The sequence below is a fragment of the Sorex araneus genome, chromosome X (genome assembly GCF_027595985.1).
Source record: "Sorex araneus isolate mSorAra2 chromosome X, mSorAra2.pri, whole genome shotgun sequence".
In the NCBI taxonomy this organism is placed as follows: domain Eukaryota; kingdom Metazoa; phylum Chordata; class Mammalia; order Eulipotyphla; family Soricidae; genus Sorex; species Sorex araneus.
The window spans coordinates 141,167,999-141,195,401 of record NC_073313.1 but is presented as its reverse complement, the minus strand read 5'-3'; the positions used below and the strand labels follow the sequence as shown (position 1 = coordinate 141,195,401).

At 55.5% G+C, this 27,403-nt stretch overlaps 1 protein-coding gene across 11 annotated transcripts; it reads left to right on the top strand.

Moving 5' to 3' along the window:
- The first annotated feature begins 86 nt into the window (after positions 1–86).
- Positions 87–27,403, top strand: MED12 (mediator complex subunit 12). Of its 11 annotated transcripts, none has more exons than XM_055121927.1 (46): positions 87–225; positions 758–862; positions 1,060–1,251; positions 1,381–1,540; positions 2,344–2,525; positions 2,707–2,817; positions 2,941–3,195; positions 3,531–3,677; positions 3,846–3,945; positions 4,077–4,213; positions 4,645–4,776; positions 5,140–5,266; positions 5,806–6,035; positions 6,785–6,865; positions 7,005–7,175; positions 7,395–7,539; positions 7,717–7,767; positions 8,070–8,188; positions 8,375–8,518; positions 8,963–9,126; positions 9,328–9,459; positions 9,891–10,118; positions 10,303–10,447; positions 10,586–10,706; positions 11,256–11,357; positions 11,463–11,576; positions 11,833–12,008; positions 12,190–12,369; positions 13,654–13,725; positions 14,435–14,568; positions 14,736–14,900; positions 15,692–15,803; positions 15,949–16,038; positions 16,855–16,964; positions 17,203–17,338; positions 18,251–18,412; positions 19,798–20,172; positions 20,589–20,739; positions 20,917–21,122; positions 21,293–21,370; positions 21,466–21,520; positions 21,596–21,683; positions 24,075–24,321; positions 24,679–24,795; positions 26,204–26,285; positions 26,509–27,403. In XM_055121927.1, the coding sequence occupies exons 1-46, from the start codon at positions 127–129 to the stop codon at positions 26,550–26,552; spliced, it is 6,474 nt and encodes a 2,157-aa protein (XP_054977902.1). In that variant the 5' UTR covers positions 87–126; the 3' UTR covers positions 26,553–27,403. The 11 variants fall into 11 exon arrangements, with proteins under 11 accessions (XP_054977902.1, XP_054977901.1, XP_054977896.1 ...); XM_055121926.1 differs by having other exon boundaries at positions 20,550–20,739; XM_055121921.1 differs by having other exon boundaries at positions 20,550–20,739; positions 20,917–21,113; positions 21,296–21,370; positions 21,466–21,683.

Here is a 27,403-nt window from a genome sequence, read left to right as displayed (position 1 = left end):
CCGGCCGCGCTCGGAACCGCCGCCCCCCTCCCCCGCGCCCGCGCCCGCCCGCCCTCCCCCGGCCCCCGCCCCCCGCCCCCCGCCGCCCGGCCCGCCTGGCGCCTCTGGCGCTACGGGCTGGGCAAGATGGCGGCCTTCGGGATCCTGAGCTACGAGCACCGGCCCCTGAAGCGGCCGCGCCTGGGGCCTCCGGACGTGTACCCTCAGGACCCCAAACAGAAGGAGGTGCGCTCCGAACCCGGGCCGCGGGCGAGGCCGGGGGCCGGCGACGAGCCGAGCAGGCGGCGCTGAGGGCTGGGGGAGGGGGGGCGGGGCGGGGCGCTCGGCCGGGAAGGAAAGTCCCGGAAGGGGGGCAGCGTGGAGTGGGCCGCGGGGGGGGGGCGGGGAGCGTGGGAGCTGGCGGGGGCCGTCGTGGCGGCGGGGTTCCGGGGCTGGAGGCGCCCCCGGCTCCGCGCACGCCCGGCGCAGAAAGTTGTCTGAGGTGGCGCGGGGAGATGGGCTGCCCGCGAGGGGACAGTGATGTGGAGGCGCGCGCCCGGCCATGGGGGATCTCGGGGACTGGGGGGGTCGGGGGGAGGGGGGGCCCAAGTGCCTGGAAGGGCCTGTCTGGAAATGACAATCTGGGCCACTCAGGATCTGCCCCCTGCCCGCCCCCATCCCAATCCCTCCTCTGACCCTGCCCTCCCCGGGTCATGGGAGCATCCCTGCCACCCCCACCGGGAGGGGGCCACGCGCAAAGCTTCTTTTCCTGCCTCAGGATGAACTGACGGCCTTAAACGTGAAACAAGGCTTCAATAATCAGCCTGCTGTCTCTGGGGATGAGCATGGCAGTGCCAAGAACGTCAACTTCAATCCTGCCAAGGTGAGACAATCCTGCCAGCGTAAGACTGAAAGTCTCTGAAAAGGAGCAAAGGCCCTGGGGTGGGAAAAATTCCGTGAACAATCTAGCTGGCTTTCCTTCAGAACCTACCACAGGGGCTTCTGTGTGGCCATCACAGGCATTGCTTTCTCTCTGCCCCCCTCTCTCCCCGGGCCTGAGGCATAGTTTTCTTCCCTCAGATAAGTTCCAACTTCAGCAGCATTATTGCTGAGAAATTACGATGTAACACCCTCCCTGACACTGGTCGCAGGAAACCTCAAGTGAACCAAAAGGACAACTTCTGGCTAGTGACTGCCCGATCCCAGAGTGCCATTAACACCTGGTTCACTGACCTGGCTGGTACCAAGCCACTCACACAACTAGCCAAAAAGGTAAGGCGCTGTTGGCTGCCTTTAAGGCCAAGGGGTGAGGGAGCAGGGCTACCAAGTGGCCTTCTAGTCCCATTTTTATATGAAGGACATGCCCGTGCAGCAGTTTCGTTTTTTGCGATGTTCATCCAGGTCCCCATTTTCAGTAAGAAGGAAGAAGTGTTCGGGTACTTAGCCAAATACACAGTACCTGTGATGCGGGCCGCCTGGCTCATTAAGATGACATGTGCCTACTATGGAGCGATCTCAGAGACCAAGGTTAAGAAGAGACACGTTGTTGACCCTTTTGTGGGTAAGTAACTCTTGCCAGGGGTACGATCACTGGTCACATCAAGGAGAGAGAAGGAAGTTTTTGGACTGATCTTCCTGCCTCATCTATATTCCTTTCTTTTGCTTGGATCTTGCATTCTCTGGATCAGTAATATTTGAGTATCTACTCTGTGCATGTACTGGGTTCTAAAGATGACTAGTATGTAACCCTTGCCCTTAGGATGCTTATAGTCTAGTAGGAATGGCCAGGCATACGTATGGGTGATTCACATCCTTAAATATGGAAAGTAGTAAGCATCAAAAGAGGAGGCAGCACGCTCTTTGATGCTCTTCAGTGGACAAAAATAGCATTTGATTTGGGAAAAAACCAGGGAAGACTTTAAAAGGATGTCTAGAGAAGTGTTTCATTTGGGGGCCCTACCCAACTGTGCTCAGAGCCTTACTCTTGTCTCTGTGCTCAGGGATCATTACTAGCAGTGCTCAGGGGATCATACGGGGTGCCAGGGATTAAACCCAGGTCAGCCGTGTGCAAGGAAAGCATCTTACATGCTGTATTATCTCTCTAGCCCATAGAGTAGTTGTTTTTTAATCTGCCAGTCTATGGCCCACAGAAATTTCTTGCTATTCTGCAGAAGTAGGTGTTGTGACGTAACACAGTGGTTTCAACTGGTGCTAGTCCACAGGTGTGGAAAGGTTAAAAAACCACTGGACAAGAGCCGAAGAGGATGAATAGGATTTAGAAGTATGGTGAGTGGAGATGGAGGGATCAAGTTATTCTAAGCCAAGGAATAGACTAACTCAGCCCTTTTCCCATCTTGCCTCCAGAATGGACTCAGATCATCACTAAGTACTTATGGGAGCAGCTACAGAAAATGGCAGAGTACTACCGGCTTGGTCCTACAGGAAGCGGGGGCTGTAGTTCCACTATCGGGCCCTTGCCCCATGACGTTGAGGTGGCAATCCGGCAGTGGGACTACAACGAGAAGCTGGCCATGTTCATGTTTCAGGTAGGCAGTAGGACGTGGCACGTGGCAGTGGGATTGAGCCTGATCTTTCGCTCTGCCAGTGGAGAACAGACTTCGGTCGGCCCCCTTGCCTCAGTGTGGTTCTTATCAGCAATGGAGACACTGCCTCATCTTTCCCCATCCCCGGCCTAAAGTGCTGATCTTCACACCCTGGTCCTCTTAGGATGGAATGCTGGACAGACATGAGTTCCTGACCTGGGTACTGGAGTGTTTTGAGAAAATCCGCCCTGGAGAGGACGAATTGCTTAAACTTCTGTTGCCCCTACTGCTGCGAGTAAGGCCTGGGACTTGGGGGTGGGGGTGGGGGTCGTCTCAAGGGAGTTTTGAGGAGGAAGATGATGTGAGAGCAGTGTTCTCTGGAGAGAACCGGGGATTTTGACCCAGCATGTCTTGCCAGTACTCAGGGGAATTTGTTCAGTCCGCATACCTCTCCCGCCGCCTTGCCTACTTCTGCACCCGGAGGCTGGCCCTGCAGCTGGACGGCGTGAGCAGTCACTCAGCACACGTTATGTCCACCCAGTCGACAAACACATTGCCCTCCACTCCAGCCCCTCAGCCCCCAACGAGCAGCACACCCTCTACGCCCTTCAGTGACCTTCTCATGTGCCCTCAGCACCGGCCCCTGGTGTTTGGCCTCAGCTGTATCCTTCAGGTAGGTCCTTGGTGGGTCCCAGCAAGTTCCCAAGAGGCCTCTTGAGAAGAGTTGGGTGCCCATTCCGGAGAACGGGGGTCATTGGAAATTGGAAGTGGGAGTAGGCCAGACACTTGCTGGGGGAGCATTGCTTTCTGTTTCGGGGGTGTTGGCTTCTTCTTAGTCAGTCTGCTTCGAGGCCGATCCAGATGGCAGACCCAGAAGTGGGGCGGGACTCCGGCGATGGGAAGAACCCTGGGGACTCTGACTAGTGCTGGAGCTGAATTCTAAGGGTCGGGTTTCCTAACGGGATTCTGGAGAGGGCCATTGACTTCGCTCTTCTGTCCACCTGGCAGACCATCCTCCTCTGTTGCCCCAGTGCCTTGGTTTGGCACTACTCACTGACGGATAGCCGAATTAAGACTGGCTCCCCGCTTGACCACCTGCCTATTGCCCCCTCCAACCTGCCCATGCCAGAGGGCAACAGTGCCTTCACTCAGCAGGTAAGTTGAACCAGGAACCTGCTCCCTGCCCCCATCCGCTGGAGCTGAGAGGTTCAGTGTAATTACTCACTCAGAAGTAGTGACTTGGAGCCTGGCACTCCAAGTACCTGCCATCTCAAGCCTTTTATGTGTCTGGGTACATCCTGAAAACCCTCCTCCATATTACAGGTCCGGGCAAAGTTGCGGGAGATTGAGCAGCAGATCAAAGAGCGAGGACAAGCAGTTGAGGTTCGATGGTCTTTTGATAAGTGCCAGGAAGCGACTGCAGGTGGGTGTCACAGGATTGATTGCAGGAGAAATGTCTGGGGACAGGGTGAGGGTGGCAAGGACACAGAGAGCCAGAGTCAGAATGTGTTTAGTCACTCATTAACTCCCCTATCCAACACATTTCCTCCTTAGGCTTCACCATTGGACGGGTACTCCATACTCTGGAAGTGCTGGACAGCCATAGTTTTGAGCGCTCCGACTTTAGCAACTCTCTTGACTCTCTTTGTAATCGAATCTTTGGATTGGGGCCTAGCAAGGATGGGCATGAGGTAAGCAAGAAGGGCAACCCAAGGAGGAAGAAAACATTCCAAGGGTCACACCTTCAGTCATGAGGGGGAAGGCCTGGTGAGGCGTTGAGACCAGGGGATTTTGGTGTAAGATGGGAGCCGAATCTGTAAAAATGTAGAACTCAGTTGCATGTGTGAAGCCCTGGGTTCGATCCCTGCCACCACAAAAAAAAATTTGAAAAGAGAGAAGACAATGAGAAGGGCCCAAGGGGCTGAGTGCGTGCTTCCCGTGTGGGAGCCCTGGATTCGATCCCCAACACCGCATGGTCCTTCAGCACCACCAGGAGCGATTCAGAACACAGAGCCAGGAGTACCCCCTGAGCACCACCAGGTGTGGCTCAAAAGTCCAAAAAGGAAATATAATTTGGTTCTCCGTCCCCAACCGCACCTTACCGCCATTCTTTGGCCTCCAGATCTCCTCGGACGATGATGCTGTGGTATCATTACTGTGTGAATGGGCCGTCAGCTGCAAGCGTTCCGGGCGGCATCGGGCAATGGTGGTAGCCAAGCTGCTGGAGAAGCGACAAGCAGAGATTGAGGCTGAGGTTAGGAGGCAACAATGAGAGAAGGCAGCTGGCCGTGGGGGTGCTGACGCCTGGAGTTGGAAACGAGTTGGAACTAGTAGTGGGACCCAAGGCAAGCGTGGTGAGAGGAGAGCAGTGGGAGAGAACCCGCAGGCCAAGGCCAGGACATGAGGTCAACGGAGAGAGGCGTGAGATGCTGAGCGGTAGATAAACCAGCCAGGCTTCCGTTGGAAAGTAGGAAGGAAGTGGAGGACAAGCGGGAAATGGCAGTGCGATGCCCTGGGTTGGGGTGGGGGGGAGTGACACAGGTGGGAGTTGAAGGCTTCTGCGTGAAAGAATGAAGAAACAGGTGAAAATGAGTTCCGCATTCCTTCTCCTTCACAGCGCTGTGGCGAATCAGAAGCTGCGGATGAGAAGGGTTCCATCGCCTCTGGCTCCCTTTCTGCTCCGAGCGCGCCCATTTTCCAGGACGTTCTCCTGCAGTTCCTGGATACCCAAGCCCCGATGCTGAGTATGGTCCCCTGGCCTCGCTGGTTACATCTGCCCAGACCCTGTTACTTCCCACTGTCCTCAGAAAGCATAGTTAAGAGCCTTCGGGTGCCTGTTTTTGTCTTGAGCTCCGTGCAGAATGCTGCTAGTCTGGGATGATCTTACACCGAGCAGACTAGGGAAAGAACAGAATAAAAAGAACATGCAATTTCACTGTGTAAATACCAACAGAGAGAATAACCTTCTGGGGTTGTTTTTAGTTTTCAGTCATTTCTGTTTTTTTCTTTGTTTCATGGCCCATAGCCAGCGAAACTTAGGGACCACTCCTTACTCAGTGCTTGGGGGTCATGCCCAGCAGTGTTTAGGGGACCATGTGGTGCCGGGGCTCAAACTCAGGCCTCCTGCATGCAGAACCTGCACTCCAGCCTGTCTCCGTGGCCCGTCATATCTGTGCTTGCCTACCGGAGGTGTTCTAGCAGTATCAGGCCTTGCAGGGATTCCTCTGTCTTCCCGCTGCTTTTGTGCTCACCTAATTCATCTTTTCTCACGCCACTCCTCCAGCGGACCCCCGAAGTGAGAGTGAACGGGTGGAGTTCTTTAACTTGGTACTGCTGTTTTGTGAACTGATTCGGCATGATGTTTTCTCCCACAATATGTACACTTGCACCCTCATTTCCCGAGGGGACCTTGCATTTGGAGCGCCTGGGCCTCGGCCTCCCTCGCCCTTTGATGATCCTGTCGATGACCCAGAGCGCAAGGAGGCTGAGGGTAGCAGCAGTAGTAAGCTGGAGGTGAGCGATTTTCACTTGCCCTGACTGTGGCTTCTGGCATTCAGGGGCTCCTGAGTCCCGGCGCGAGACCTCATCTCAGGCCCGTCCACCCACGAGTGAACGGCTCATCGAGCCTTCTCGACAGCTGGCCGTCGCTTTCTTTCATTTGGGGCATTTCTTCCTGACAACAGCCCCGTGAGGGCTTCTGATCCTCATTCTAGGTTCTTTATTTTTTGAGGGTGCGGGGGGGGGGGGGCGGGCGCTTGGCCACACCTGGCCATGCTCAGGGCTTACTCTTGGCTCTGCACTCAGGAATGACTCCTGGCAGTGCTCGTGGGACCTCATGTGCTGTCAGGAAGTTGAGTGTAAGGCGAATGCCTGCCCCGCTGTCCTATGGCTCCAGCCCTTAGTTTCTTTCTTTGTGCACCCAGAGGTGCTGCTTGGCCAGCTTTTCAGAAGGAGGGTGCCACCCTGCAGGGCTTGGGGCTCAGGGGGCCATATCACGCCAGGGATGGATCTCAGCCCCGCACATGCTTAGCCTGCCCGCTAGCCTTCTAGGCTGTCTTACCTCCCTGGCCCCTTAGTCACGACTGAAAGTTGAAGGCAGTCGAGAGCCATGGTGGCTGAGACCAGTCAAGGCTCGGGTCCAGGCCCAGCGCCCTTCCTACCGGGCGCTCTTCTCTCCAGTTCCCCTGTTGAGTTTTCTAGGCAGAGGGTGGAGCGCCGCTCCCGGGGGCTCCAGCCGTGTCCCTTCTCTCCCGTGCCCGTAGGATCCAGCGCTCTCGGAGTCTATGGACATTGACCCTAGCTCTAGTGTACTCTTTGAGGATATGGAGAAGCCCGATTTCTCAGTAAGTTGCGTCTTGGCATGAGAGAATCCAGCTCCCGAAGTGCTCCCAGGAGAACTGCTTTGGGAAAGCTCCGGATGGCCCCTCGAGCCCTGATCCCCCTTCCTCTGTGTGAATGGCCTGCTCTCTTGCCTTTCCTCAGCTGTTCTCCCCTACTATGCCCTGTGAGGGGAAGGGCAGCCCGTCCCCTGAGAAACCCACCATTGAGAAGGAGGCCAAGCCTCCGCCCAAGGAGAAGCTGGAGGGGACGCTCGGCATCCTTTACGACCAGCCGCGGCACGTGCAGTATGCCACTCATTTCCCCATCCCCCAGGTACTGCTCCAGAACCCTTGCGGTCCCTGTGTTTGGAGCCTAGGTCTCTGCCAAGGACCGCACCCGGGGGGCTGGAGCCGTGGGGAGGGGGAGGCAGGCCAGGAAGGGGCTCCGGCGCCCGGGCTGCGGGGGGCATGCGGCATGCTGGTGCGAGGTGAGCGACGCGGGCAGGAGTCCGGGGAGCCGGAGTCTGACCGTGCCGGTGCCACCGGGGTGCAGGAGGAGTCGTGCAGCCACGAGTGCAACCAGCGCTTGGTCGTACTGTTTGGGGTGGGGAAGCAGCGCGATGATGCCCGCCATGCCATCAAGAAAATTACCAAGGATATCCTGAAGGTTCTGAATCGCAAGGGAACGGCGGAAACTGGTGGGTTGGAGGCTCCTCCAGCAGATCTCCCCCCCCGCCCCCCGAAGAGCCACCCTAGTCAGGCTTCCCTTCCCCAGCGCAGGGCACTCCGAGTCATGTCCCAATGTCCTGTCTCTTGGAGTCTCCTGAGAGCTCTAGTCCTTTTGAAACTTCCCCCCTCATTCCCCCCCTCTGCAGACCAGCTTGCTCCTATTGTGCCTCTGAATCCTGGAGACCTGACATTCTTAGGTACCTCACAGTAAGCCCCGTACTGCCCGCCCTCCCTCCCCCTCCCCCCCCTTCGCCTAGCTCCTCCCTGTACGTGCTCCTCTAAGGTCCCCCTAGTCTGTGGGCTGTGAAACCTTGGCTTCACTGTGCCCTTCCCACCGTCCCACCCCTACCCCTTCCTGGACCCTCCCTTCCCATTTTCCCTCTTCCTTCCCTCCTTCCCGTCCTCCCCCCCAAGCCTTCTCTCCATACCCCCCCCTCCCCACCCCTAGTCCTTCCTTCTCTTCCTTGCCCTGACTGGTGCCTTTGAACTGTCCCCTCAGGTGGGGAGGATGGGCAGAAGCGGCGACGCAACCGGCCGGAAGCCTTCCCTACCGCTGAAGACATCTTTGCTAAGTTCCAACACCTTTCACATTATGACCAGCACCAGGTCACAGCTCAGGTGTGGGCCTGAGAAGTTCAGCTGCTTCCCTACCTTCTGGCTTCCCATCCTGCTTCCTCTCTTCCTTCTCTTCCCCCTACCACCCCTCTAGGCAGGCAGAACCTCCTTCCTGTGTCACCCTTTGCCCGCCTCCCTGATCCTTCCCGCCACTTTTCACTCCTGCCTCACTCCTGCTGCCCTTATCAGGTCTCCCGGAATGTTCTGGAGCAGATCACAAGCTTCGCGCTTGGCATGTCATACCACTTGCCTCTGGTACAACACGTGCAATTCATCTTCGACCTCATGGAGTATTCACTCAGCATCAGTGGCCTTATCGACTTTGCCATTCAGGTGGGAGCATTGGGGAGCTAGAGGGAGAGGGTAATGCTAGCGCCTCACATCCCTGTCTCAATCTATTTGGAGGAGCAAGCAAGACCAGCCTGGGTGTGGGACATGAGCTCAGCAGCAGGAATAGAGACTCGAGCTCCCCTGGGGAGGCCCCAGGGGCGGATTAGAGCCGTGGGCACAGACTGTCCTCCACGGTGGCGTTCAGAGAATTGTATCCTGGAGACGGGCAAGGTCATTGATGTGGCTTTGCGTCGGTAATGTAATAGAATCGGTTCCAGAATTGAGGACAGTCGTGTATGGCAGCTGCATCCCTCTGCAGAGGGGGGGCTGTCTCCCACGGAGAGGGACTCCGGCCTGGCCTTTCCAGTGTCCTCACAAGAAGAGGGAGGATAGATAACACGAGAAATGTCTTCTCCTTTCTCACCCCCCCCAAACTTGCTCTGCTAGCTACTGAATGAATTGAGTGTCGTGGAGGCCGAGTTGCTTCTCAAATCCTCTGATCTGGTGGGCAGCTACACCACCAGCCTGTGCCTGTGCATCGTGGCCGTCCTGCGGCACTATCACGCCTGCCTCATCCTCAACCAGGACCAGATGGCACAGGTCTTTGAGGGGTAAGCGGGACCTCAAGAAACCAAAGCCTGTCGGGCCCTCGTGAGGGGCCGGCGGGGTGTGCACTGCGGGAGTACGTTCTGTACCCAGGGGGCGGCGAGGGACAAACTTGCCAAGAGACTGGAAGCGGGCCAGGACCTTGCTCGCCCCAGCCCCTGCACTCCATCACCTCCTGACCCCCCATCCCTGCCCTCTCCTGACAGGCTCTGCGGAGTGGTAAAGCACGGCATGAACCGCTCCGACGGTTCCTCTGCGGAACGCTGTATCCTTGCTTATCTCTATGATCTGTACACCTCCTGTAGCCATTTAAAGAGCAAATTTGGGGAGCTGTTCAGGTAAGGGGGGGCGTGAGGGGGCAGAGGACGGGACCTCGTCCCATCGCCCTCCTCTTCCTAACCCACATGAGACAGCCATGCTGTCTCCTCCAGGGTCACTGGGGAATGTCCTCACTGGAGTCTAGGGCCCCTGAGAGTGGACCGTCCTTCCTCCTCACCCTTACTGCTCACCCACCAGTACAGGCTCTGCCTTCCTCTCTGACCCCCCCCCCAGACGCCCCTGTACCTTAGTCTCACTGGATGTCCTTCCTGCCCAGTACATGTAGTCCTGTCTCCTTTTTTATTGTCCCAAGATCCCAGGGTGGGATTATATTTTCTGTGTTTTTTTTTCATTCCCTGTTCTCTCCTTTCCTGGCCACTGCATGACTTCACATCACCTTCAGCACGGCTCTCTCCTTCCCACCCACCCCCGCTTCCCTCTGCCTCTGCAGCGACTTCTGCTCCAAAGTAAAGAATACCATCTACTGCAATGTGGAGCCATCAGAGTCCAACATGCGCTGGGCACCCGAGTTCATGATCGACACGTTGGAGAACCCTGCTGCTCATACATTCACCTACACGGGGTTAGGCAAGAGTCTAAGTGAGAACCCTGCTAACCGCTACAGCTTTGTCTGCAATGCCCTTATGCACGTCTGTGTGGGGCACCATGATCCCGATAGGTATGGGGTGTCCTTTGGGGGAGGTCGGGGCTCTGTGCTCGGCACCTGTGTTGGGAGGGATAAGATGCCTGCAGCGGTACTGCGACTTTGGTTTATCGCCGGATTAGCGATGAAAAGTTCACAAGTGGGAATTTTTGTGGACTCGAGGGTTTTCCTGAGGGCATTTGTGCTTTTTTCCCCCCAGGGTAAATGACATTGCAATCCTGTGTGCGGAGCTGACGGGCTACTGCAAGTCTCTGAGCGCAGAGTGGTTAGGTGTCCTGAAGGCCTTGTGCTGCTCCTCCAACAATGGCACTTGTGGCTTCAACGACCTCCTCTGCAATGTAGATGTGAGAGCACAGGGATGTGGGGTGGGGGGGCAACAAGCTGGCAACAGGGCAGTAACTAGGGACAGCCTTTGTGAGCGTGGAGACACATGCCCCTTGGAGGTCCGAGTCCGATGCCTTCCGGTATGCCTTTTCCTCCAGGTCAGCGACCTGTCTTTTCACGACTCCCTGGCTACCTTTGTTGCTATCCTCATTGCGCGACAGTGTTTGCTCCTGGAAGACCTGATTCGTTGTGCTGCCATCCCTTCGTTGCTTAATGCTGGTGAATTATCAACTCGTGACTTCTAGAATTTCTGACCTCTAGAATGGAAACCCCCCCTCCCCCGCACACATTTCTTTTTTTGTTTTGGGTGTTTTTTTTCTGGTTTTGGGTCACACCTGGCAGTGCTCAGGGCTTACTCCTGGCTCTGTGCTCAGGGATAATCCTCCTGGTGGCCTCAGGGAACCATATGTGGTTCCGGGATCGTTGTCTGTGTGCAAAGTATGTGCCCTACACACTGTACTATATTCCCAGCCCCTGGAGCCCACATTTCAACCCACACTTCCTCGCTGCACTCTGGTTGTTGTCTGGGGGGCCTCTAAAGTGCTACCAGGTCTTTGTCCAGACAGGGTCTTTATGAACCTTCCATTTGTAGCCCAGAATTTTCCGTGTATTGATCCTGTGGCCACTCACCTAGTCATGCACAGCATTTAACTGCTCTGTCTTTCCTCCGTGGTGTCTATTTTCCACCATCCTTATGTGTCTCCCTTTGGAGCCCCGCAACAGACAGTCCTTCATCCTTTCCCATGTGCTTTCTCTCCCCTCTCGTAGCTTGCAGTGAACAGGACTCTGAACCGGGGGCCCGACTCACCTGCCGTATCCTCCTGCACCTCTTCAAGACCCCTCAGCTCAACCCTTGCCAGTCAGATGGAAGTAAGTGGCCTCCCGTGGGGGCCCTGGCCTTCTCCCCTCAGAGTTGAGTTAGCCTTCCCCCACAGGCTGCCTTTGGGCTTCCTCTGACTCCAGCTCCCTCCCCAGACAAGCCTACGGTAGGAATTCGCTCCTCCTGTGACCGCCACCTGCTGGCTGCCTCCCAGAACCGCATCGTGGACGGAGCTGTGTTTGCTGTTCTCAAGGCGGTGTTTGTGCTTGGTATGGGGGTAGGAAGGCGTGGTGCCAGAAGTGTGTCGAGGGTGGAGTGCCCGCTGAACTACAGAGGACAGTCTTTCTCGCTCCTGAAAGTGGTCTCTCTGACCTTTGGGGAGGAGAGGCAGGAGGAAAGTGCGTTTCTGTCCCGTCCGGGCAGGGCTTCCAGAGAGCTGCAGCCTCTGTGGGTCCCGGGCGTGTCTCCACCCGGGTGTAGCTCTCACCCTGCCCTCCCTATCTCGCTCCTGCCCGTGAACCACAGGGGATGCAGAACTGAAGGGTTCAGGCTTCACTGTGACGGGCGGAGCCGAAGAACTTCCCGAGGAGGAGGGAGGAGGTGGCAGTGGTGGTCGGAGGCAAGGTGGCCGCAGCATCTCTGTGGAGACAGCCAGTCTGGATGTCTATGCCAAGTACGTGCTCCGCAGCATCTGCCAGCAGGTCAGTTTCACCGCCTCCCCCCACCCTTGCATCCTAAATGCCCATCTGTAGTGTCACCCTCTTTCTCGCCAGGACCACTCCACCCCCTTGCCCTGCTCTGTGTCCTTGACCCGCCCCCACCCGCCCGCAATGCTCCATCCCCACGCCGTAGCCCCCGTCTCCTAATGGGTAGCTTCCTCAGGAATGGGTAGGAGAACGTTGCCTTAAATCACTGTGCGAGGACAGCAATGACCTCCAAGACCCAGTATTGAGCAGTGCCCAGGCCCAGCGCCTGATGCAGCTCATCTGCTATCCTCATCGGCTGCTGGACAACGAGGATGGGGAAAACCCCCAGCGGCAACGCATCAAACGCATTCTCCAGGTAGGCCAAGGAGCAGTGGGCCCCTAGAGTGGATGGGGGAACAGTGGGGACCCTGAGAGGGAAAGCGAGGGAAAGAGAAGGAAGGATGAAGGTGAAAGGGGCTGGCAGAAAAAGGTCCAGCAGGAGTTGGAAGGAAAAGTATGGGGCTGAGGCAGGGGCTCTGAAGGCGAGTGCGTGCTTTGCACGTGGGAGCCCTGGGTTGGATCCCCGGTGCTGCATGGTCCATTGAACACTGTCGGGAACGCTTCCCCACCCAAGATAAAAAGCAAAAGAACAGCAAAGTCATTGTGGTCTAGACTCTGAAGTGGGTTGATGGGTACTGGCACAGCTGTGTGGTATAGGAACGTGCTGTAGCTTTTCTGTGGGAGGGAAGCAGCTGGGAAGCGTCGTTGGGGGCCTTATATGTTGGGCATTCCGCTCCTGACTCAGTGAGAAGTAGTAAGAGCTGCTCCGCGTTGAGCACCTACTTTATATGCCCTTGCACTCAGCGCGCTGCGGAAGTTTTCTCTTTCATGGTTATAGGCCTATGCAATAGGTACAAAATTCTCTTTTTGGCCAGTGAGGAAACTGAGCCTTAAGGGGAGTAAGTAACTTGCCCCAGGTTATATAGTGAGGACACTTAGAACCATCAGGTGAATGCTGCTTTGCCCGTGTTCTCTGTGCTTTACCACACTGCTTCAGAAGTTCAGGTGGCTGGAGGGTAGAAAAATAAAGCCACTGAGAATAAATTAGAAGAATGAGGTCTTGACCCAGGGAGCCAGCTCAAAGCCTGGACTTGAATCCTCTTACCCCATAATTCCCCCACCCTTACCAGTAGTGACCCCTGAGCACCAAGATAAGAATAGCCCCCAACACCATTAGGTGTGGTCAGAAACTTAAAAAATGAGATAAGGTCTCTTCAGCTTAGAGCAGCTAGAGCTGCAGATTCGCCTACAGTAGCCTTCAGGTCTATAAGGGACTTGGAGCAGGTGGTCTAAATTAAGAAGAGCAGACTTCAACTTTAACATCAAAAGTTGAAGGTCAGCATTAAGCAGAGCTTTCTAATGGTAAAGAATATGAGACCCTGGAGCAGGAGACTCGGGAGAGTGGGAATCTTCCCCAAGCCACTTGGCAAATCCAAAACAGGGGTGTCTAGCCATTTGGGATGTTTGGGATGGAGAGAAGTCCTTCTCAGATCCCTGGGCATTTGTGAGTCAAGGGAGAGATTGAGAACTGGCCTCAGGGCAGTGAGCAGCTGTGGGTGACAGGATGATAACAATCCCATGGGTGGGCTTTCTCTCCCAGAACTTGGACCAGTGGACCATGCGCCAGTCTTCCTTGGAGCTGCAGCTCATGATCAAACAGACCCCGAACAATGTGAGTGATGCTCAGGACTTCCCTTGCCCAAACCCACTCCCAGCCTACTGGTGGACGTACGCTACCAGGGAAGAAACTTTCTCTTATTTTTCGGCTCTCGAGCTGAGACATAAGGGAAGACAGGCCGATGGCCGGTGTGGAGCTGGGACCTTGATGGTGGCGCTGAAGGCTCCTTTTGTGTCCAGAACAGTAAGGAGAGGCATAAGTTGCATGAGACGTAGAAGTATCTGCCTTGCATATGGCTCACCCAGGTTGAGTCCCCGTACCACATATGGTCCCTAGAGCACTGCCAGAAAAGAGCGCAGAATCAGGAGTAGCCCCTGAGCTCTACTAAGTGTGACTCCCCCAAAAATGGGGAATTGCAGAGATACGGAGGTGCTAGAGCTCATGACTCCTGGCAGAGTCAGGCCCCTCCCATCAGTCTCCACAGCTGCCTTTTTCAGCTCTCATCATCTTTTTTTTTTTTGCTTTTTGGGTCACAACTGGCGATACACAGGGGTTACTCCTGGCTTTGCACTCAGGAATTACTCCTGGCAGTGCTCAGGGGACCATATGGGATGCTGGGAATCGAACCCAGGTCAGCCACGTGCATGGCAAACGCTCTACCCACTGTGCTATCGCTCCAGCCCCTCTCATCATCTTTTCTACCTTCTGTTATCTTTTGCCTGAGTACCCTCCCTAGTTCCCCTGTATTTTGAATCCCGCCTAGGAAATGAACTCCCTCTTAGAGAACATTGCCAAGGCCACCATTGAGGTTTTCCAGCAGTCCGCGGAGACAGGATCGGCTTCTGGAAACACCACGGGAAACATGCCGAGCAGCAGCAAGACCAAGCCTGTGCTCAGGTCAGGCAGAAACGCATTAAGGAATCCTTCCAGGTTTCTCTTTGGGTCATGTACCTGACTCTGGCCACAGAGAGACATCTGGTGTGCCCAGCTGAGAAAGGAGGGGGTGGGTGGTTCCCATTTGGCCCTGCACCTCTGTGACCTTGTGTACTTCACCTGTTTTTCAGTTCTCTAGAGCGATCAGGTGTCTGGCTGGTGGCCCCTCTCATTGCTAAGCTACCCACCTCCGTCCAAGGACATGTGCTGAAGGCCGCTGGGGAGGAACTTGAGAAAGGCCAGCATCTGGGTTCCTCTTCCTCCCGAAAAGAACGTGATAGACAGAAGCAGAAGAGGTATGGCAGCTCAGGACATCCAGAATGGAGGAGGCATCCTGGGGAAGGGAGGAGAGAAAATTAAGTTTATTGCAGCAATTGGAAAGTAGAATTGACTTACAGAAATGGCAAAAAAACTCAGAATTCTTGGAAATTAAAAATAAACAAGGCTGGAGAGAGTACAGCAGGTAGGGTGCTTGCCTTGCACACAGCTGACCTGAGTTGGATCCCCAGCATCCTGTATGGTCCCCTGAATCCCACCGGGAGTGATCCCTGAGTACAGAGCCAGGAGTAAGCCCTGAGCACCACAGGGTCTGCCATCCCCCCTAAAAGAAAAAAAAGATTTTCTGAACTACAGAAGATGGTTATAAAGCAGAATCTCTGAAATAAAATAAGTTAAAATAAAGATATACCGTGAAGGGAGCAACAAATGGCCAAAGGAACAGAATTGGAGAGTTGGTCCCTAGAACTGAGCTTACTTGGAGGGAGAGGGAGTGGATGGGATGGGTCTGTGGAATATCAGTGGAGGGAAGCAGGCTGTCTGGTGGTGGTTGTGGTGTTAGGATGACCTGTGTATGAGAGCATCATGAACAGTATTGCAAATCATGGTCCCTCAATTAAAATGGGAGAAAAAAGAAAAGTTAGGTTTGAAGGCTGAGAATGAGTCAAAATCGGGGAAGAGAAGGTGTGACAGACCAGAAGCTAACTCTCAAGAGTGTGGAGTCTGGTGCTGGGGGGCAAGAAATTTGGATGTTGCTGGCTCTCTAACCTGTGGGCCTCTTCTCTTCTCTTCCCCGCCCCCCCATCTTCAGCATGTCCCTGTTGAGCCAGCAGCCCTTCTTATCCCTGGTGCTGACGTGTCTGAAAGGGCAGGATGAGCAGCGGGAGGGCCTGCTCACCTCTCTCTACAGCCAGGTGCACCAGGTACAGGCCTCTGGGCAGAACAGACTGCACCATCCAGGCCACCACAGACATGGAACCTCCCGTCCTCGCTGATGAATGTCTTGAGTGCTTTGGGATGAAAGGGAGTCGATCCCTGAGCCCCAACTTGTGCTCCATTCTCTCGCAGATTGTGAATAATTGGCGGGATGACCAGTACTTAGACGACTGCAAACCCAAACAGCTAATGCACGAGGCACTCAAACTACGGCTCAACCTGGTGAGAGGGGGGGCAGGGTAGAAGGAAGAAGCAGCGGGTGGGGCTCGACACAAATGACCTGAGAGGCCTGCAAAGGGTAGGGGGATAGTGGAGCGCTTGGGCTCCTCCTGGGTCTCCAACTACCCCCCAAGCTCCTAAAGGATGCCGAAGTAAAAGGAGTGAAAGGAACTGGAGGGACCTTGCCTCGGTATCCTGGATCCTTGCTGGGGTTCCAGAAATCCTAGAACCCTTGCGTGCATGTGGAAGACATGCCTAGACATCCCTTTGTTAATGCGGGGTCTGGAGGCTACACCCAGCAGTGTTTGGGGGGCTATTCCCAGCCCAAGGGGCCCTTCTGGAGATGTTTGGGGAACCATGGAGTGCCAAGGATCGAACCCAGGCCTCCTGTATGCGAAGCCTCTGCTCAGCCTGTGACTCCCTCTGTCCGGCGCCTGGCCGGCCTCTTGTCTGACTCCCAAGGTTTGATAAGAAACCCCGGAGAGGGCCGGAGCGATAGCACAGCGGGTAGGGCGTTTGCCTTGCACGCGGCCGACCCGGGTTCGATCCCCGGCATCCCATATGGTCCCCCAAGCACCGCCAGGAGTAATTTCTGAGTGCAAAGCCAGGAGTAACCCTGAGCATCGCTGGGTGTGACCCAAAAAGCAAAAAAAAAAAAAGAAACCCCGGAGAGGTCAGTGATTGAATCAGTGGCCCGAGTTCACGAGGCACATATTTGGGGCAACAGGCACGTTACCCCTAGCCCAGGTTCTAGTGTCAATTGGCCCCGGATGCTGGATGTGGCTCTTGGGCCAGCTGACTGCCGTTTGGCCCTGGCAGGTGGGAGGCATGTTCGACACGGTGCAGCGAAGCACCCAGCAGACGACCGAGTGGGCCGTGCTGCTCCTGGAGATCATCATCAGCGGCACCGTGGACATGCAGTCCAACAAGTAAGGCACCCTGCCCCGGCCCCGCCACTCAGCAGGCTCCTCCTTCCCCCGGACCCGCCCCTCAGCCCACTTCACCTGGTGTGTGACTGGTCCTCCAGAAGCCACTGGCCAGGGCTCTCTGCGCCCAGTTCCGTGCCCTCTTCACTCCGCGGGTGGCGGCACGACTCGGCTTGTGCCCCATCGCACAACGTTTGCCTGTCCATCTCTCGTTGCTCTCCTCCCTGGCTCCCTGTCGCAGCGAGCTCTTCACGACCGTCTTGGACATGCTAAGTGTGCTCATCAACGGGACCCTGGCCGCAGACATGTCCAGCATCTCGCAGGGCAGCATGGAGGAGAACAAGCGCGCCTACATGAACCTAGTGAAGAAGCTGCGGGTGAGAAGGGCAGGCCCTGGGTTGGTCCCATCTTGGCTCCCTCGTCCCGGAACTTGCCCTGGCCTTCCTGCCTTCAGGACTTGCCCTTCACCTGGTCTCATTCCTTATTTGGACAATGAGGAATTTATTCAGTGACTTCTTTATGTCAGGGTCTGTCCATGCTGCCCCCCTGAGGCCCCATCCCTCTTTTGGTGTGTCCTGGAATTTTTTCGGGGGGGGGGCGGGTGTACATCCAGTGGTGCTCAGGGTTTACTTTTCACTCTGCACTCAGGAATTACTCCTGGCAGGGGGGTTCAGGGGACCACATGGAATGCTGGGGTCTGAACCGAGTCTGCCACACACACGACAAATGCTGTACCCATAGTACTATTGCTCTGCCCCACTGGAAGTTTTTTGTTTTTTGGGTTTTTTTTTTTTTGCTTTTTAGGTCACACCCGCCAATGCACAGGGGTTACTCCTGGCTCTGCACTCAGGAATTACCCCTGGCGGTGCTCAGGGGACCCTATGGGATGCTGGGAATTGAACCCGGGTCGGCCGCGTGCAAGGCAAACGCCCTACCCGCTGTGCTATCACTGCAGCCCCCCCCCCGGAAGTTTTTTTCAACTAGAAATTTATTATTTTGTTTGGGGAGGCCGCACCCCATGGCAACTGGGGAGGTGATTTCCACCTAGGGCTTGGTGAGACTGGATGTGTTCATTAAACCTTGTGATTCTGGGCATCAAACTCAGGGCTCCTACAGGTAGAGAATGTTCTCTAGCCCTCTGAGCCATCTCTCAGGCCCCTCATAAACTCCATTTGTTTGATGCTCGGGATCGAGCCCAGAGCCTCTCACACACAAAGCAAGTCCTTTACCCTTGAGCCACACCCCCGGGTATGGTCCTTTATTGTGTGCCGCATCTTCTGTGCCTGCAGAAAGAGTTAGCAGAGCGCCAGTCCGACAGCCTGGAGAAGGTTTATCAACTGCTGCCACTGCCCAAGCCAACTCGAGATGTCATCACCTGTGAGCCGCAGGGCTCCCTCATTGACACCAAGGGCAACAAGATTGCCGGCTTTGACTCCATCTTCAAGAAGGAGGCACGTTCCACCATCTTACCACCACCTTTCTGTGTCCCCTTTCATGCACAAGCCTTCTGCGGGAATCAGCAGGCTCGGGGGGCTGGGAAGTCCTTCAGGCTGTCAGTGAGGGGGCGCGGGTATCCTGATCACTTAGCTTTCTGTATATCTCTCCTCATCTCAGGAGACTCGCCTTCCTCCCTGCTTTCACCTCTCACCCCTGCCCATCTTTTTACCGCCCACACCCCCATTTTGGCATGTGACCCCTTGTTCAGCAGCCCACCATCCTCTCTTCTCTGCCCTACCTGCCTTCTGTCCTCCTCCACCCCATCTATACCTGGCCTGGCTCTCTGGCCGATTGCTTCTATCTCTTTCCTCTTTCCTCCCTCCACTTCTCTCCCTCTTTTTTTCCCATCGCTTTCCTCTCTCCATGTCACTTGCTAGGTTCAAGGAGTAACCACGGTCACTGTGGGTAACAGGGAGAAGAGGAGGAGGCTGTAAAGGCCACAGCCCTCCCCAGTCACATATACACCATCTGCCATTCTTGGCCTGACCCACCTGCATGCCCCCCTGCCACCTCATGGCAGAGTTCAGAGGACCATATGTGGTGCTGGGGATTGAACCCCAGTGTGCCACGTTCAAGGCTTTCCCCACTCCCACTGTACGCTCTCTCCAGCTCCAGAAAATACCATGATGCACATTTGTGTGTGTATGGTTTTTGGACCACATACAGTGATGCTCAGGGCTAGAGCCTGGGTCCATTGCATGGGCCACTATACTTTCCCTCCAGCCCGCCTCCCTAGTTTTCTTAGGAACCTCTTTGGCACGTGTGTCCTTCAACACTACCCTCTAAGCAGTCCACGGCAGACATAGTTGAACTCCAGCCTCCTGCATGTCTCTGCCTGATTTCCTTTTGCTTTTCTGTATCTCCCCCTCTTAATCTGTATCTGATTTTTCGGTGAGTGGGGTGGAGGGGGTGTCACACCTGGCTGTAAACCAGGGCTTACTTGTAGCCCTGTGCTCAGGGGTCACTCCTGGCGGGGCTGGGACCAAATGACGTGCCAGAGATTGAACCTGGTGGGCCACATGCCATTTCTCTTAACCTCTGTACCGTCTCTCTAGCCCCGGCCCTGACCTTTGTCCCTTGCACTGCCAGTGTCTGTCTGTCTCCCTCTGAACATCAACGGGGGTGTCTGTCGTTCTTTCAGCTCCCCACCCCTCCTTGACTCCTGTGTGTGTCTGTGTGTGCGCACATGTGTACTTGACTTGTTGCTGCCATCCTCTCACGTCTCCCCTGCACGCACCTATGGCTTCTTTTTCTTTCTTGGCCAATACATCCCTCCCTCAAGGTTTGTCTTCTGATTTCCAAATCTCAGCAGTTCCCCGGTTCTCCTTTTCTCGAGCAGGGTCTCCAGGTTTCCACCAAACAGAAGATCTCTCCCTGGGATCTTTTCGAGGGGCTGAAGCCGTCGGCACCCCTCTCGTGGGGCTGGTTCGGGACTGTCCGTGTGGACCGCAGGGTGGCCCGTGGGGAGGAGCAGCAGCGGCTGCTGCTGTATCACACGCACCTGAGGCCCCGGCCCCGAGCCTATTACCTGGAGCCGCTGCCACTGCCACCAGAGGATGAAGAGCCCCCCGTGCCCACCCTGCTGGAGCCAGAGAAAAAGGCTCCAGAGCCCCCCAAAACTGATAAGCCTGGCGCTGCTCCACCTAGTACCGAGGAACGCAAGAAAAAATCCACCAAGGGCAAGAAACGCAGTCAGGCAGCTGCCAAGACAGAGGTGGGTGCTATCCACCACACCCCGCTTCCGCCCTCCCATGCACCCTCACAGCCTCAGTCCATAAGACTCTATTGGGTTTGTTTTTGGGGTCAACCCCGCGGTACGCAATCGCGCTCAGTGGTGGCTCCTGGTATTGCTGGGGCGGAGGGAGCATGCGGCGCCAGGGATCAAACCCAGGCCTCCTGCATGCAGAGCCTGTGCTCAGCTGTGGGGCTCACTCCCCAGGCCTGCCTTTGGCAGTCTTTGCACTTCCTGCTTTGTGGGAGTGGGGGATGGGGGTGCGAATGTGATGACACTGGAATGACAGAAATTAACCATGCTGATTTGACTTCTCTTCACCCCGTGCCCGCCCCCACCTTGCCCTCTCCCCACCTCAGCTGCAGCCCACTCAGCTTCCTCCTCTGCCCTTCACACAGGACTATGGCATGGGCCCGGGCCGGAGTGGCCCCTATGGCGTGACAGTGCCCGCAGACCTCTTGCACCATGCTAACCCGAGCTCCATGCCACACCTGAACTACCGGCAGGGTTCCCTAGGCCTGTATGCCCAGAACCAACCACTGCCGGCAGGTGGGTACCAGCTGCTAGGAATGACGGTGTGTCTGTTCCCAGGCAGTTGCTCCTGACCCGGAGAGCTGATGCCACTTCCCCCGAGGTGGCGCTGCGAAGGATCAGAATCAGGACACCAGGCAGGGAAGGGCGGCCCGTGGGCCACCAGACTTCAGTGTGCTGCTTTTCTCTTTGCAGGTGGCCCCCGTGTAGACCCCTACCGCCCTGTGCGATTACCCATGCAGAAGCTGCCAACCCGGCCGCCATATCCCGGCGTGCTGCCTGCAACCATGACTGGAGTCATGGGGCTGGAGCCCTCCTCTTACAAGACCTCGGTGTACCGGCAGCAGCAGCCTGCAGTGCCCCAGGGACAGCGCCTCCGCCAACAGCTCCAGGCAAAGATAGTGAGAGGGACAGTAGGGAGGGCCACCAGGGAGAGGGGCTTGGTGGGGGGGGGCCTGGGGTTAGGGAGACCCTTGGCATCTTCACAAGGGCATTCAGAGTGGGTGCCCACAGGAAGCAAGAAGGGGGACGTGACTTCCTGAGTTTGAGTCGGTCTCCTTTTGCCTTTTAGCAGAGTCAGGGGATGTTGGGCCAGTCATCTGTTCATCAGATGACTCCCAGCTCTTCTTATGGTTTGCAGACTACCCAGGTAAGAATGCAGAGCGGGGAGGATGAGGGTGGCAGAGGGCGGGCCGGCGACTGCACTCGCTTCAGGCCCTGACCCCTCCCTCTCCCTCCCTCCAGGGCTATACTCCTTATGTTTCTCATGTGGGATTGCAGCAACACGCAGGCCCTGCAGGTACCATGGTGCCCCCCAACTACTCCAGCCAACCTTATCAGAGCACCCACCCTTCTACCAATCCTACTCTTGTAGATCCTACTCGCCACCTGCAGCAGCGGCCCAGTGGCTATGTACACCAGCAGGCCCCAGCCTATGGACACGGGCTCACCTCCGCTCAAAGGTACCCGCTAGAGCAGGGGGAGCCGGGAGTCAATAGAAACTCCTGGACTTTGTTTTGTGGGGCAGCGTTGATGCTGGGCTTTTTGTTTGTTTTGAGGGGGGAGCAGGGGATACCTGGCGGTGATCGGGAGCTCCTCCTGGCTCTGTATTCAGAGGTTGCTCCCAGCAGTGCTGTGTGGGGCAGGCATGTGGTACCAGGGATAAAGGCCAGGCCTCTTGCAGCTGCAGCCTGAGGTGCTGTCTCCATGGCCTGAGGATATTTGACTTGGGAAGAACCTGTGCCTGGAGATGATGACTAGATGGAACTTTCGGAGGGGACAGGAGTGCTTGCTCGGGACAAGGGAGCAAGAAATGTGGGTCGGTGGGAGAGCAGAGTCTGTGCCTTGTGTGGGGAAGGTCCTGGATTCCATCCCCAGCACCAGCACAAATAAGGTCTCGGAGACTTGTGTCTAGGAGCCAGAGCCATAGTTCAGCTGATAGGGAGCTTGCTGTACATGTTCCCCCAAGCCCGCCAGGAATGATCTCCGAGTATCGAGCCAGGAGTAAGCCCCGAGCACCGCTGAGTGTGGCTCAAACCACACCCCCCCAAAAAAAAAATTCATACCTGGCCACACAGCCAATTTCCACAAAAGATGGCATAGGAAGGGACCCTGGTCACCAGTCATGTCGCATTCACTTCCCCGACATTTTTTTAAGATCAGAAATGGAGAGGGGAATTCACTTGTACAGCTCTGATAAACAAAAGACCTGGGGTTCTTAGATGCACTGCATGGTAAAGAGCCGTCAGACTAGTACTCGAGCCATTTAACACCTGAAATGACCAACAGCCAAGTCCTCCCACCATGAGTCAAGCCTCACTTAAGATGCTATAATCATGTTTTGAGGCTCTGCACCTTAGGATTTTGGAACACGGCAGGGTGGGCCAGAGGAAAAGTCCTGTGATTACAAGTATTGATTGTTTGTACACAATCTGTATGGCCACCCCTCTGTATGGCCACCACTAGGTTCTGTGCTGTAACCAGGTGGGTGGGAAAAGAGACATAAAAACACAAAGTCCTGAAACGCAGAGCTAGCACCATGGGCTGAGCGCAAGCTTGCTATGCAAGAGGTCCAGGTTCGATCCCTGGTACTGCATGGTCCCCCAGCACTGCCAGGAGCGACTCCTGAGCACTGAGCCAGATACGACCCCAAAACACAAACATGAAAATGCAGAATCTTTTATCACCCCCAAAAAAAGTACTGTGGGTGGGGAGATGAGACTAAACTGCAAGGCATTTAGAGCACTCTCAGAGGAAAGCTGTCGTCAGGTGTGCAGCTGTGTGATGTGCAGTGAAGCAGGGACTCAGCTAAAGGACTCAGTACGGCGCATAAAGGACTCGGTACAGCGCATCCGTCATCAGAGGAAGCTTCCTGAAGGAGAGCCGGGATTTGAGTTGGCGGAGAAGAGACATAGGAAAGGCATTGCAGATGAGAGGTCACGGCATGATCAGAGCTATGGGGACAGGAATGAGTGGGTGGCTGGGAGCAGGAGAAGGAGAAGAATTTGAATGGAGTATAAAATTCCTACCAGGGGAGTAGGAGCAGAAGGCCTTGGAGTTGGCAGTTTGAGAGAGGGCCTCGAGTGATGGTGCAGATTGAGAGAGCATCCCTCCCGGAAAAGGATTTGGTCAGAAAGTTGGAGAGAGAGACCCGTTGAGCGCTGAATATGGAATGTGAGGGCTGGAATGGCAGTATGGCAGGTAGGGCGCTTGCCTTGCTTGTGACCAAGCTGGGTTTGATTTCTGGCACCCCAAATTGTTCCCCAAGCACCAGCAGAAGTGATTCTTAAGTGCAAAGCCAGGAGTAAGCTGCGTATGGCCCCAAATAAAGCGTGGAGTGCCTAGGGAAGCTGGGAGAAGGCTTAAGATATGGGGCAGCAATTAGTCCGGTGAACTGATATAGAAAGGAGGAGAAAGAAAGGTTTAAGGAGATAACACGAGACAACAGCTGCGACTGTAACAAAAGGAACCTGAATCATTGTTTCAAGAATAGAATGCCAATATGTACTAAGACTTTTTCATCATGGTGGGGAGGTGCTGGGGATCAAACGTGGACCTCACGTGACCAAGGCAAATGCTCTATGGCAGAAATTCAGCCTCAGCCCCAGACTCTCCATTTCAGAAGAGGAAAAGAACTAAAACAACAGAATTTCCCTGTTCCTCAAGTTTATGAGCTGAGGCCCTAAAATGGGGTGTTGTGTTTGCCCCTTGTTCTACAACCTGGAAGATGGTTGAAACCCAAATGGGCTAGTCACAGAAAATGAATGCGATTGTCTGGACCTTGCTTTCAGATTCAGTCCTTGGCACGCAGGCTCTTCCCCAGGGCTTGACCTCTGAACCACGTCCCCTTGTAGGTTTTCGCACCAGACACTGCAGCAAGCACCCATGATAGGTACCATGACTCCACTGAGTGCCCAGGGCGTCCAGGCCACTGTCCGATCAACTTCCATCTTACCGGAGCAGCAGCAGCAGCAGCAACAGCAGCAGCAGCAGCAGCAACAACAACAGCAGCAGCAGCAGCAGCAACAGCAGCAGCAGCAGCAGCAACAGCAGCAGCAACAGTACCACATCCGGCAGCAGCAGCAGCAGCAGATCCTGCGGGTGAGGCCCTGGGATTTTGCCTGGGACCCGGGACGCCCAGGAAGAGGCAGAAGCACAGACTTCCCGAGTGGCACCAGGACAGGATGCGGGTGTATGCCCAGCTCCCCGCAGATGCTCTCACGAATACTAGGGACATAGCAGTTCAGACTCGTCACCCCCTGTTTGTTTTCTGGAAGTCCTGGGGGGCGAGAGGTGGGGCTTGTCTTCTGGAGACTGTCTCCCTGCAGCTCTGAGAAAGGTGGGCAGTAGATGCAGAGTCCCCGCCCCCCTCTTTCTTCCCGCCTCTGTCCCCCTTGCTGCAGCGGGTGGCTGCGCTTCTGGCTCTCCTCCAGAGAAGTCTCTTTCCTGTGTTCCTAGCAGCAGCAGCAACAGCAGCAGCAGCAGCAGCAACAGCAGCAGCAGCAGCAGCAAGCACACCAGCAGCAGCAGCAGCAGGCAGCGCCGCCCCAGCCGCAGCCCCAGTCTCAGCCCCAGGTAGCTGCCGGAGCCCCTCTGCGGGCGTGGGGCAAGCAGCTCTGGAATCGGGTCAGAGGTGGTATGCAGGGGGTGGAGAGGCAAGATGATGTGTGACTCTCTGAACAAGAGGACAGGGGCTGGAGCGATAGCACGGCGGGTAGGGCGTTGGCCTTGCACGTGGCCGACCCCGCTTCGATTCCCAGCATCTCATATAGTCCCCCAAGCACCGCTAGGAGTAATTCTTTCTTTTTTTAAAATTAATTTATTTTTTAATTAGTGAGTCACAGTGAGGGTACAGTTACAGATTCACACATTTTCGTGCTTGTTTTTCCCTCATGCAATGTTTGAGAGCCCATCCCTCCACCAGTGTCCATTCTCCACCACCAATGAACCCAGTATCCCTCCCACCCCCCAACCCCATCCCCCCCATGCCACTCCGCCTCTGCGGCGGGGCATTCCAATTTGATCTCTCTCTTTCCTTTTGGGTGTTGTTGATTTGCAGTAGGGGTATTGAGTGGTCATCCTGTTCAGTTTCTAGTCTACTTTTAGCACGCATCTCCCTTCCCGCGCGGGATCTCCAATCACATTTTACTTGGTGTTCCCTTCTCTATCTGGGATGACTTTCCCCCAGCGTGTGAGGCCAGCTTCCAAGCTATGGAGCCAACCTCTCCAGGAGTAATTCTTGAGTGCATTAGCCAGGAGTAACCCCTATGCGTCGCTGGGTGTGACCCAAAAAGCCAAAAAAAAAAAAAAGTAAAAAAGAGGACTGAAGTAGGCCAGAGAGCTGCAGTGGGTAGGGCGCTTTCTTACCTCACATGTGGCTAACCTGGGTTCAATCCCCAGCACCCCATTTGTTCCCCTGAGCAGTGTTTTGAGTGATCCCTGAGCACAAAGCCAAGTGATCCCTGAGCACATGCCTGTATACGAGGCATGGCCCAGAAAACCAAAAAAAAATTCCTTAAAAATGAAAAAGTGGGGCCGGAGAGATAGCACAGCGGGTGGGGCGTTTGCCTTGCACGCGGCCGACCCGGGTTCGATCCCCGGCATCCCATATGGTCCCCCGAGCACCGCCAGGAGTAATTCCTGAGTGCAAAGCCAGGAGTAACCCCTGAGCATCGCTGGGTGTGACCCAAAAAGAAAAAAAAATGAAAAAGTATGGGGCTGGAGTTATAGCATAGCGGGTAGGGCGTTTGCCTTGCATGCGGCCGACCCGGGTTCGATTCCCAGCATCCCATATGGTCCCCTGAGAACCACCAGGAGTGGTTCCTGAGAGCAAAGCCAGGAAGGACCTCTGAGCATCGCTGGGATTAAAAAAGCAAAAAGCAAAAAAAAAAAAAAAAAAAAAAAAGGCTTGAAGCAGAGCATGAAGCTGTGAAGGAAGTTGGCGTTGTGAACTCAGCTTCCCGCGTGGCCTTTCCTCCTCCAGTTTCAGCGTCAGGGGCTCCAGCAGACGCAGCAGCAGCAGCAGACAGCAGCCTTGGTCCGGCAGCTCCAGCAGCAGCTCTCCAGTAAGCCACGCTGCCTTCCCCCGGGGAACACCGCGGAATCAGTGGGCAGTGGCGGGAGGGCTAAGGTGGACACAGTTGACAGCCGAGGTGTGAGAGCTTCAAGCCCAGGCGCGGTGGGGAGCATCCTGCTCTACCCCTCCCCTGGGTACTCAGATCTTCTGTAGGCTAATGGTCTTGCTTGGGCTCCCGCCCCTGAAAGTCTCTCTCTCTTTTTTTTTTCCAGATACCCAGCCACAGCCGAGTACCAACATGTTCGGACGCTACTGAGCGGCACGGAGGAAGCGCTTGTGCACTGGACGTGCCCCACCCTCACCCCCAGCCCCCTTTCCAGGCTAGCACCGGGAGTGGTCAGGCCTCTTCCCTCAGGCTCCATTTTTATGCGTTTTTATTATTTTTGTTAACGTGAGGCATTGAGCTGTTGGGTTTTGTATATTATTTATATAGAGACCCCAGAACTGTTGCACCCAATACACAGAGCTTCTTTGCAAAGGCAGTGTGTTGACTTCTGCATGGCCGGGAGAGACAGCTCTCTGTAAAGCCCGGGGGGCTGGGTTCACAAGTCGGCTCCTTCATTCTGCTCCCCCACCTCTCCCCTGTTCACCTTCCACCCACCACATTGTCTTCGCTCCAGTTGGATTGCTAGGTCGGGGCAATAGCTGAAAGGGCCGGAGCACACGCACAGGATCAGGCTTAGAGTTCCCGGTTCAATCCCCTGCCTCCCTATGGTCCACCTGAAGCCGAGCATCACTGGATATGGCCCCCAAAACCAAAACACCGAATTGGACGGCTCCTCGGCCTGCCTGCCTTCCAGACTCACCGCATTATTTAATTTTGGTCTCAAGCAGGACAGCTCCCCTTCTCCTGTCAGTGTTGCAGCTTACTCTGGAAGGGTTTGTGTTGCTGGGATTTGGGGGAGGGGCCACTGGGCAAAAGGAAAAAGCAGTGCAACCTGATTGTCCCACTCACCCCACAGGCTGCTTCCGAACAAGCCGTAGGGGCTGCCGTGCAGGGTGGGGGTGAGAAATATTGCTTCTCTCTTTTCGCTGCCTGGTTTGATATCTGTCCTGCACCATGCACCTGGACAGAGACCTTTCATCTGAGTCACACTTCTGGGATGG